Below are 10,646 nucleotides of genomic sequence, written 5' to 3'. Positions count from 1 at the left end.
GCTGATTTCCGCCTGGTGACTTTCATGTTTATCAGCCTAGGAGTTTACATACTTTCTCCCTGCTGAAGACAGTTAACAAGAGCTTATTCATGTGCTCTAATTCCCTTTTTTTGTCTTTGTTTTTGTGTGTGTCTATTTTTGTCCTAGATGGCCTGGCGTAGCAGCTAGCTTAACTCTGTCTGAGTTGGTCTTTGCTCAAGCAGTCCAGAAATGGCTCAGATATGCTCCAGATCGACGGGTGGCGCGCGCAGGACGCACATCATCCATCCCCATCCCGGAGTAAATAATAAAAGTGACGTGAAACATAGAAATGTAAATAGGAAACTTTGTCTTTTAATAAAGTATTTTGCAAATGATACATGTCTATTGACCTTTTTTTTTTTTTTGTTTTTTTCAATAAAAAGCAACTGTGCGAAAGAGGTGGAAAATCAATACCATAGCTCAACAGTGTTTCAATATCAGAATCTGACATTGTTTCAATGTCAACAGTGTTAGAAAATATAACGTAGAATCAATGTCAGGTTTCAACATTGATTCAACATCAAAACCTGACGTTGTTTCAACGTTAAAAATGGGTGCAAGAATGACGTTGGGTCAACGTCACACTTCAACGTTGCTTCAATGATGTCGCCTCATATTGACTCAACATTGTTTCAATGTTTCCTTGCTATCTGGGAAGTCTCATGGAAATATTCAAATACTGATGCTGCTGATAAAAATGTAAACTGATGGTCATGAATGGACATTTGTTTATCAGCTATAAAAATACCAGCTACAAAAGAACTCCACGTCTCACTGAAACTAAGCTGGATGTTATTTCAGGAAGTGTTTGATGTAAGAGAGCACAGACTAAATTGAATGAGTGACAGTACCTGATAGTTTCCTTGTCTCACAGCCAGGTCACCTCTGAACTTGTAGACTTTCTGCTTCTCCAGAGAATCTTCAGTATCCAGAGCAGCACTGTCACAAAACCACTGCAAAGAGGAACAACTTTACTACACAGCATGAAGCTGTTAGAGGATGCTGCTCAGTCAGTCACTGCCAGTGAAGTGCATGTCCTTACTTTTGCCATGATGCAGCAGCTACTCAGCTTCCTTAAAGAAGAAGCATCTATGTTTAAACTGAGGTCCTATTCAGCTCTCAGGAGCACAGCAAGGCAACTGTTCTGTAAATAGATTATTCACATAACAACAAAAACAATATAATAAAAATAACAATAATACTAATTATTATTATACAATTTACATTTGTGGATCTTTGTTTATGCTTCTACATCAGAATGTACACATCTGTGAGCCTTATTACAAATATAAATATTTCTCTCCATACAAAAGTATGAAGAAATTTCAACTACTATCTGAAGTCTTTTATGGAGCCATTATTATTATTATTATCTGGTATCCTGCTGTGCACAAGACATATGTAGAATTATACAGTGTGTTTAAAGGAGACAGTCTGATGCACAGATGCAGTCATTGAACAACCTTGATAGAAACATCACACCACACTGGTGGCTGCCTGTGCTTCCCCTCCAGCCTCCTCCTAGGAGATGCAGCTGTGGCATAGATTTGAAAATCTGACTTCACCTCATTCTTAAGTTACCGTGTTCACAAAGTTGGGTCTCTAAATCACCCATCCACCAGGTGGTGTGATGATGTGGTGAGGTGAAAAAAATGAATTGATAAACATTTGTGCTCCATTTGCAGTTTTATTTTTACACAAGGTTCACACATGACAGACATGAGAACATCATGTTTTAAATTAAAGAAAAAAAATAGCTCTAATTATTTTAGTTTCACATAACCATCATATCAAAATACATGCAGCAGAGGTTTGTGTTGAATGTAACTTCAGACACACAAAGGTGGCAGTGAAGACAGTTAAGTAGGCTGTAGAAGATTGTTAAAAATAAACAAAATATTTTTAAATGTGTAAGTAGAAAAGTTTTGGTTAATTTCATCACTGTTTATCTTCCTGCTACACTGAGCCTGAACCCATCACCTTTGATTTAGAGGAAAGTTTCCTAAAACCCAACAAGCCACTACTGACACCTGTCTAACTGAATAAACAAAACCAATCCATGGATCTTCTTACACTGCACAGATGAAATTATATTTATCATAAACAGACTTCTTGTACCACAGATGGTTCCCACCTGTATTCATGGCAGCGCTTCTGCCACAGACTGCTGTTCTTGTCTCGTCTGGAGCCCACTGATCAAAAAATACACACTGATCGTTGACCCAGATCCAGAAGCCGAACCCACAGATGTATTGAAGACCCAGCCAGACAAAGGGAGTGTCAGCCTTCTGAGCCTCCAACCCAACCCAGCCCTGGGTCTCTTTATCAAGGATGGAAACCAGATCCATGTGTTCCTCTCTGCAGTGGTACAGGGCGTCTTCCCATGTCTTGTTCTCTTTAATCAGTTTAAATGGCTCTAAAAGGAAAAGCATCAAACACATGAAACTTAGAAGCATCAAACCAAACAGTGTTTCTGAGTGTCTAACATGCTGTGTTAATTCAAGCACATAATTCTTACTGTCAACATTTACACATTTATATTGACTCTACTGACTGACCAGTTAACTTAGTGGGTAAGAATGTTTTATTGTACCTTTTTTTCTGCCTTTCATCGTCACCTCACACAGAATTACAAACCCAGATGTGTTTTTGTACACAGTTACATAACGCCCCCACTTTGTTCCATTTTCACAATTAAATGTATTATTTTCTCCCTTAGTAGTCGTGTTGATTGTTACACACCTGTGATAAAAGACAAAGGGTTGGACAGATGTACAGAAATCATGATTAAATCATGTTGTAAACAGGTGGATAATAAATGTGAGCTGCTGTCTGAAGAAAGAAGGAAAAACACCTACAAATAAACAACAAACGAAAATGAGAATAAATAAAGATTTTATATTCTACACATATACTTGATTATTACTCCAAACCACATCCATATTAGACCTCCTATTTCATTTGATAGAACTGATACAGGGTTATCTGTGTTACTGTATTACTGGGTTTAAAGACATTTAAGTGTTTGGTTGAATTTTCTGTTTAACAACATTTTTCTTTATTCAGTTCTTCTTTTCTTACTTTGAATGTGATATAAAATGTTGAAAATATTTTCCTCATTTGCTTTTGTTTTGCTTGTTTGCAGATGTTTTCTAACTTGTAGTGCATCAGCCTCTCAGTACATCAACTGTGACATCTATCATTTATATTCAATCAGCAAAATCAAGCCACAGAGGTTTCTCTACAGTCACTGTGAGATACAAATTTCACTACAAGCATTATAATCAAAGTGTTTTAGAACCGGAAAAAATTCAAATATTTTGCTTTTGGTTATTATAATCGCTGAAATTATTCATGGACACCATCTAAAAATATTGGACATGCTGGAGCCTGACTGAGAACAGAATGATTCAAAGTAAGATGAAGGTATTACTCAGTGGTGTCAGCAGCATTTCTCTCAGATGAGTTCCCGATGAGGATCCGAGCGCCTCTTAGATCAATATTGTCTTGATTTACGTTGTAAATGCTGATGCAGGAAATTTCATATAGACCCAATAAGTCAACTGTCCACCAGGAGTTGGTATCTTGTGCAGTGTGAGCAGATCTGAAGATATTCCCATCAAAAGCTCTGTCAGCAGTGTAGTTGACACCATTCTTATCTGTGTAGACTGAAGACTGAAATGCCACTTTGTCATCCAGTTTGATAGTTTCCCAGCCTGGACTACATCCTGATGATGTAAATGAAAGTAAAGTTAAAAAATAAAAAAAAGCAATGTCAGTGGTAATAATACTTCAGAAATGCACAATAGAAAACTGTTTAGTGCCTATGCAATACCCAAAATTTGCTAGGATGATGTCAGGGCAGAATGGGTACGAGCAACTTTTTTTTTTTTGCCGATGCCATGATGCCGCCCTGAGCAACCGTCCATATCAAAAACCGCTACTGTACACACACACACACACACACAGACACACACACACACACATGCAGATTATTTCCAAGCAGCCTCACTACATTATATTCCAGTAAATGTTGAAAGTTATGCCGTTAGTGAATAAAAATTCATCAGAATTAATGAAATTAATAATTTGACTCTCAAAACATCCTGACGGATGACCCAGTTTAATATAATCCACTCACACCCACACACCAAAGACTGCATGTTTATAATCACAGTGATCATTAATCCTAAGAAAAAATTCAATATAAATTTACATTTAGAGCATATATTTATACAGATATTTGTAATATTGCTTCAGTCCAACAGGAAATCCCCACATGAAACATCTTCCCACAGATGCGACATCTACTGTGATGCATAAATAAATGAATTGAAAAGTAGAATATTATTTCCTTTACAAATAAGTATATTCAGAACAGAAGTACCATCATACTTTTTGATATAACCTGAAGAAACTGGTTAGAAATGCACTCTTACCTGGATCCTGTTGAGTTGATCTTCCTGTGAAGTTTCAGAGAACGATGTAAGAATGAGTGAATTACTGCCAGCTCTGATATTGTTGTTTGGTAATACAGCAGAAAGCACAGAATGTAAACCATCCTTCAATACTCAGGCAGAAATGAAACCAGCTTTACTAAAGTCAAATCCTCTTTAAACTAAATGAAATGACTTTTGCTTTATCGAGCAGTTTGGATCAACTCACAGTAAAACTGAACTGTTATATTTGATCTTTTCATTCTTTATAACGATCATTGAAACATCACTGTGCCAGGCAGGAACATCAAATGATCCACTTACCAATCAAAGTGATGAACAACAGACTCCACAGCATCTTTACTTTAGACTCTTTGCACAAATGTGTCCTCTAATAAGAGAAAGAAAAGACTTCTACCCTCACTCTGGAGTTTTCTGTAGACACACTGATGTTGATATGATCCCCTCTCTGAGTCACAGCTGGATTTGTACTTCTGTCACTTCCCTCATAGCTGCCAACATGAAAATACACATTTCTCCTGTTTACACTCAGAGTGAGGCTGTTATGTTCAGTAGGCAAAGCATTCCCAGACTTTTACATCTGATTTGCAGATGTAAACATAGCGTGATTGTTATGATCACCATGTTCAATCTACATTGTGCGTGCATCCAAGTAGCAGCACATGCATGTAATATGTAACTTTCTAAATACAGAAAGGTACATGTTTTTGAAACTAGATGCTAAGTGGGAGATGAAGAACAAGAAATTGTTTATTGCTAAAGCAAAACTTGTGGCAGACCACCAGGGGGCCCCACTCACACCCAGCTACAAGGGTAATGTTTTCGGGTTGTTGGAGGTTTTTGCCGCCTTGTGAGTTGAGTTGTGTGAAGCCGAGATTAAAGTCGGAGTAACACTATGGCGTTATTTTTGTGCCTCTGTTCTGAGTGCACGTAAAAATAATGATAAAAAATAATAGAAAATTGCAAGCGCAAATGTTGCATTTTGAGGAGAAAATTATTTTGAGCAAAGAGAAGTTTAATTTGAGCGAACAAAATTCACTTGTGTGTGTAAGAAATATATTTCAGCGTTTGCTATTATCCATATACATACACAATAACAGCCCCTCTCGCGCAGTTGTTGGCATTTGTTCTTGCTAAGATCTCTGCTCTGTGTGCTGACAGACATCTGCGGAGTGTGTCGTTCGATGCCCCGTGCGCACTCAACTCTCTGTACACCGTTATAAGTGTGCCACAAAACCAGACTTGGATGCAAACATTCTGATTGGCTGTTACGGTCTCCAATCAACCCGCTTGCTACTTCCTTCATTCCGGAAGCACGGTCCAGAATTTTCGGTTAGTATGTTTAATTATTTTATTTTAAAATATATGATTATTTAAGACCATTATTGGTTTCAATCTAGTTTCAACCAAACCACTCCACTGGACTACATTCTGGACCGTGTTTCCGGAATACGAAGAGATAACATTGCAATCCTGAATTTACTGAAGGCCGAGAACCGGTGAGATTTCTTGAAAGCTGGCTACCTGCTTTGCTGAGTCTACAAAGTAAACAGGGGAAGATTAAAATTGACAGAGCCCATCAGACTATTGGATCATCAAGACCTAATCATCCTCGTGCAGTGATTATTAAGTTGCATAACCCGGTGGACAAGATGAGGATCCTCATTGCAGTTAAAGACAAAGGTCTTCTGACTTATAATGGACAGATGATTTATATCCGATAAGGTTTGGCAACAGGAGTTAAAGAGATGCGACGCGCGTTTCACGGAGCACGCCAAAAGCTTATCCCCACCCCAAAAAATGCGGTTATCTATGCGCTGCCCTGCCACACTGACCTTTTTCCGAAGGGGAATTTTATTCTTTCCGTACACCTGAAAATATTCTTGCCTTTTCGGACAGCTTGAGTTAATATGAAGTTCATAGACAGCAATTCGGGGAATAAGACTAGTTTTCCGATGGCAGTACTCTATATATTCTCCAAATTAAGGGTACCTTGCTGATGCTAAGTCGGACCGGAACATAATGATGCACAAATAACGCTCTCTTATTTATTTCTTTGTTATGGACTATAAAAAGAAAAACGAGTTTAAGTTAGAAATATAACTGGATAACCAGGTTGGTTTGTTTTTCCATTAGTGCGGGGTATGAAGGGGAATTTTTGTTTTGGGTTTTTTTTTTTTGTTCTGTTTTTGCCTCTCTGTCAGTGACTCTAGCTCGGTTTCACAAGACCCGATCTCTTTTTTCTTATGGATCGTAGGATCGGCTTATTTGGGGAGGGGAGGTGGGTATTGGGGTTTCTTCCCCTTTTCTTTTGATTATGCAAGGCTGCAGTTTCTTTTGTTTAGCTCTTTCTTTTTGTTGGTTACAATGTATCTAAATTCACCCACATTTCTTTTTATGAAAGCATATGTTTGCTCTTGTACAGTAATGCACTTCCAGAAATGTCTTACACAGCATGTTACAAAAAAATGCTTTCGTGTTAATATGACTGACCTCAAAATAATTTTCTTAAACGTCAAAGGGCTGAATAATGTTGTAAAAAGACATTAAAAAAAACCCTCTTTCATTCTTGAAAAAGGAAAAAAACAAAAAACAAATTGCTCTTCTATCAGAAACTCATCTAAGCAATTTGGAACACTCAAAATTAAAGAGAAGTTGGGTTGGCCAAGTCCTTTACTCATCTTATAACACAAAGAGTAGAAGAGTGGCCATCCTTATTCATCTTATTCATCGTAATCTGCCTTTAACCATAGAAAAAGTTATAAAACAAAACAAAGGACGTTACATTCGTATTTGGAGAATCTATTTCTATGGCATGGTTTTACGGTCCAAATTCTGAAGATGCCTTTTTTTCACCAACCTCATAACCTGTCATCATCCTGGGTCGCTGACCCAGCGGTGTGAGTTTATTGTTATTACTTTTAGTTTCTTCTGAGTTTGTATTAGTTCTTATGGTTTGGTTCTTGTGTTTAGTGTTTTATTATTCCTACCTGTGTTTTCCCCCCTGTGCTCTGTTCGTATCCCAGAGTTTGTGTTGTAAAACAGTCTGTGAGTTTCCTGTTTTACTTTGAAGGTTTGTGTCTCGTCGTGTTCAGCTGTGTTCCCCTCTGTCGTGTCATTCCCTAGTTACCTTGTGTGTGTATTTATAGTGTGTGCCTGTCTGTGTTCGTTGTCGGCTCGTTATTTTGTGTTTCTCCGCGTTTCTCTGCCCTGCATTTTCCGTGTCATCTCCACGTATCATCCCGTGTCCTTATGTTTTCAGGTTTGTTTATTAGTTTTTCCCAGACTAGGTTTTAGTGGCTCCCTGTTTTTATTTCCTGTTTTTGTAACTTTCCCGTCACTGTAAATAAACGCTCACTCGCACCTCAGCGAGTACCTGCATTTTGTGTCCTTTTCTCACAACGCCACACGACTGCTGCCCCAGCCGTGACGTAACCCTTGTTTCAACCATAGCCTCTCCATATATGGTATTGGGAGGTGCTTTAATTGTGTATCCGATCCAAAGCTTGATAAATCTCCACGAGGCCGTAGACTGAAAGAGTTTTGTTGCGATCTAGAAATTTATGACACTTGGAGAGTAGCTCACCCCACCGATAGGGATTTCAGAGTTTTTTCTTACCCCATCAGAGTTTCTCAAGAATAGATTTATTCCTGTCATCCAGGACGGTGCTGGATAGGATGGAAGAGTGCTCAGCAAGTATGTGTCCATTATCTGATCACTCATTGGTAAGTATAACTATTCACCCACCTTATTTTGAGCATAATTCACACCGATGGAGGATGAACGAGTAGTCCTGTATTTACTGAGTATATCACTAAACAGTGGGATGCTTTTATGGCCACTGAAAAAACTAAAGAAGTTAGTCCATATTTACTGCGGGGAACTGCCAAAGCCTATCTTAGGGGTAGTATTGTATCATACACCACAGCGCAGAAAAAGGCATCAACGAAATAACAACTCGATTTAGAACACACAATAGAAAAACTGGAAGTACAGTTTAAAATCACTAGGTCCAAAACTATATTGAAGAACTTAGAAGCAGCCTGCTCAGTTTTAAACCAATTACTGACTGAAAAAGCAGGGTCAGCTGTTTTCTTTTATAAGCATGGGCTATATGAATCTGGAAATAAACCTGGCCATCTCTTAGCAAAATTGGCAAAAGGTAGAACAGAGACAAACATTATGCCATCACTGTTTGATAATAAACAGGTTACCGAATTATTAAGCAGTTTATATGAACTTGTACAGAGTGTAGTAATACAGATGGGAAGATAAGGGGATTTTTAAATAAGGTACCTTTTGTATCGTTATCAGAGAATCAGAGGGAAATGTCAAATATCCCAGTGACAGAGGAGGAAGTGCGACGCCTAAGGGTACATCTTTCGCCATCTTACAATGCTGTGATTGGAGCCATTCCCCAACTCTCTGTGAATGGGACTCATGGCCATTGATCAGTGGGTTTTGGTCAGTGGGTTTTGGTCAGTGATTATTCTCATGACCATTGATCAGCGCGCTGATCAATGGTCATAAGAATTTGCATAATTATGATTAAGGAACTGACCTCACAGCCCATTGTTCCTTCAGTGGGCTGGTTTCAGTCATTATGCAAATGTTAAGGCGTCTGGGAGGGAACTCAAAACTGTCTGCCATCTATAATCCAGTTTTGAGTTCCCTCCCCAGAACTTAACGCCCACTCACATCCTGGGCCATCTGACCTCAGGAAATCACATGATAGGGTGGGGCCAGGTTTCACAATGAGCTCACCCGAAACCCTGGCTGATTAGGTCCCACACCCGCTTTCACACCTTGGCGCATGTGATTTGAGGATCACCAGGGGTCCTTTGTCCCTCCTTGGGGATACTCCCACTGGGTTTAAATCTGGGACTCTCGGCCATTTGACCTTAGAACTGAAGAAGCTTCTCGGATGAGAGGTGAAACGTCTTCAAGCAACTCAAAGAAGTCCAGACGCTTTTCTTTGCAAACTCCTTTGACTATACGCGAAAAGTGAGCGCGAGAGCCCTCGGTGTGCCTGCTTGTTGCTGAAGTCAAAGTAAACTTTATTGTCATCTCCACTACATACAGTCTAGCAGAGGTGGGACCAAGTCATTGTTTTGCAAGTCTCAAGTAAGTCCCAAGTCTTTATCCTCAAGTCACAAGTCAAGTCTCAAGTAAAGTCAAGCAAGTCAGAGTCAAGTCGCAAGTCAAGACAGACAACCTTCAAGTCAAGTCCCAAGTCCGAAACTTTGAATTTCAAGTCCTTTCAAGTCTTTTTTTTAACCCTCTGGGGTCCCGGGTATAATTGGCCGTTCTTGACTACTTTTGATTTTACTTCTATATTTCACTTTTAAAATATGTTTTCTTGCCTTGTTTGGTATCATTATTTACAGCACAACCTCAAATATCTGAAATTTGAGTTATTTTTTCATTTGGTATACTATATTAGCACAGTTGATCTAAATTCAGACAAAAAATTCAGAATCCGAGTAGAAAAAAGTTATATTTTTTTTTTACATGTTTAATCTAATCATTTTCATAACTTGAAATGCAAATAGAAATTGTACATTTCTAAAAATTATGCACAAGTTTTGCAAACAACAAAGTTATATGGTACTATTTACCTAAAAATGCAGCCAAGGCCTCAGGCGTTTTTATATAACCATTTAAATCTATTTACAGAACAATCAGGTGTGCTGCATCAAATAAGAAGGCACACAAATTATTTGTGCCAGTCCAAAAATGTAGTTTGTGTTCAGTATAAGACAGAGGAGAACACCACAGGCCTAAACCCTGCAGGTCTGACAACTGGAGGTGCAACAGTCCAGTTTTCTATGTGGAGACAGCGTTTACACTGGAATCTGCCTTTGACAGCTTTTTAGATCAAATATGAAATTCAGCAGTCTAACCGACACACAATACAAAACAATAACTACACAACAAACTAACTATAGCCTCCAAACACGCTAAACGTCACTAATGTCTCACATATGAAAACTCTCTCTCTCTCTCTTTCTTTCGCTCGACCGCTTTCCGTCATGGGTGTCACTCCTAAAAACTTTCCCTTCTCCCTACACAACCAAATGTCACATGTTGCCTTATCATTTTTTGGATTGGCTGACATGGTAAACTCTAACACCAATAGGGAAGGGGTGTTTTTCTTTTCTTTTTCA

The 10,646-nt window shown here is 38.6% G+C and overlaps 1 protein-coding gene across 2 annotated transcripts; it reads right to left on the bottom strand.

Annotated features, from left to right (window-relative positions):
* Window positions 1–1,058: 1,058 nt before the first annotated feature.
* Window positions 1,059–5,672, bottom strand: LOC116314963 (fucolectin-5-like). 2 transcript variants are annotated; one of them, XM_039619088.1, is made up of 7 exons: window positions 5,569–5,672; window positions 4,782–4,969; window positions 4,461–4,484; window positions 3,455–3,761; window positions 2,615–2,763; window positions 2,244–2,437; window positions 1,059–1,094 (listed from the first exon to the last, which is right to left on the bottom strand). In XM_039619088.1, the coding sequence occupies exons 2-7, from the start codon at window positions 4,813–4,815 to the stop codon at window positions 1,083–1,085; spliced, it is 720 nt and encodes a 239-aa protein (XP_039475022.1). In that variant the 5' UTR covers window positions 4,816–4,969; window positions 5,569–5,672; the 3' UTR covers window positions 1,059–1,082. The 2 variants fall into 2 exon arrangements, with proteins under 2 accessions (XP_039475022.1, XP_039475021.1); XM_039619087.1 differs by lacking the exon at window positions 1,059–1,094 and having other exon boundaries at window positions 2,009–2,437; window positions 3,455–3,749.
* Between the last annotated feature and the right edge of the window lie 4,974 nt (window positions 5,673–10,646).

The sequence above is a fragment of the Oreochromis aureus genome, linkage group 11 (genome assembly GCF_013358895.1).
Source record: "Oreochromis aureus strain Israel breed Guangdong linkage group 11, ZZ_aureus, whole genome shotgun sequence".
Taxonomy (NCBI): Eukaryota; Metazoa; Chordata; class Actinopteri; order Cichliformes; family Cichlidae; genus Oreochromis; species Oreochromis aureus.
The sequence above is the reverse complement of the archived record's forward strand: the minus strand, read 5'-3'. Positions and strand labels throughout refer to the sequence as shown.

Bases quoted from the DNA above. Each gene is read 5' to 3' on its own strand.
- LOC116314963 (XM_039619087.1), bottom strand. From the start codon at position 4,815: ATGCTGTGGAGTCTGTTGTTCATCACTTTGATTG. The intron at 2,764-3,454 runs GTAATACCTTCA...CTTTTATCACAG, and splicing joins AATGCTGCTGACACCACTGA to GTGTGTAACAATCAACACGA. The intron at 2,438-2,614 runs GTACAATAAAAC...TTTTCCTTTTAG, and splicing joins GATGAAAGGCAGAAAAAAAG to AGCCATTTAAACTGATTAAA.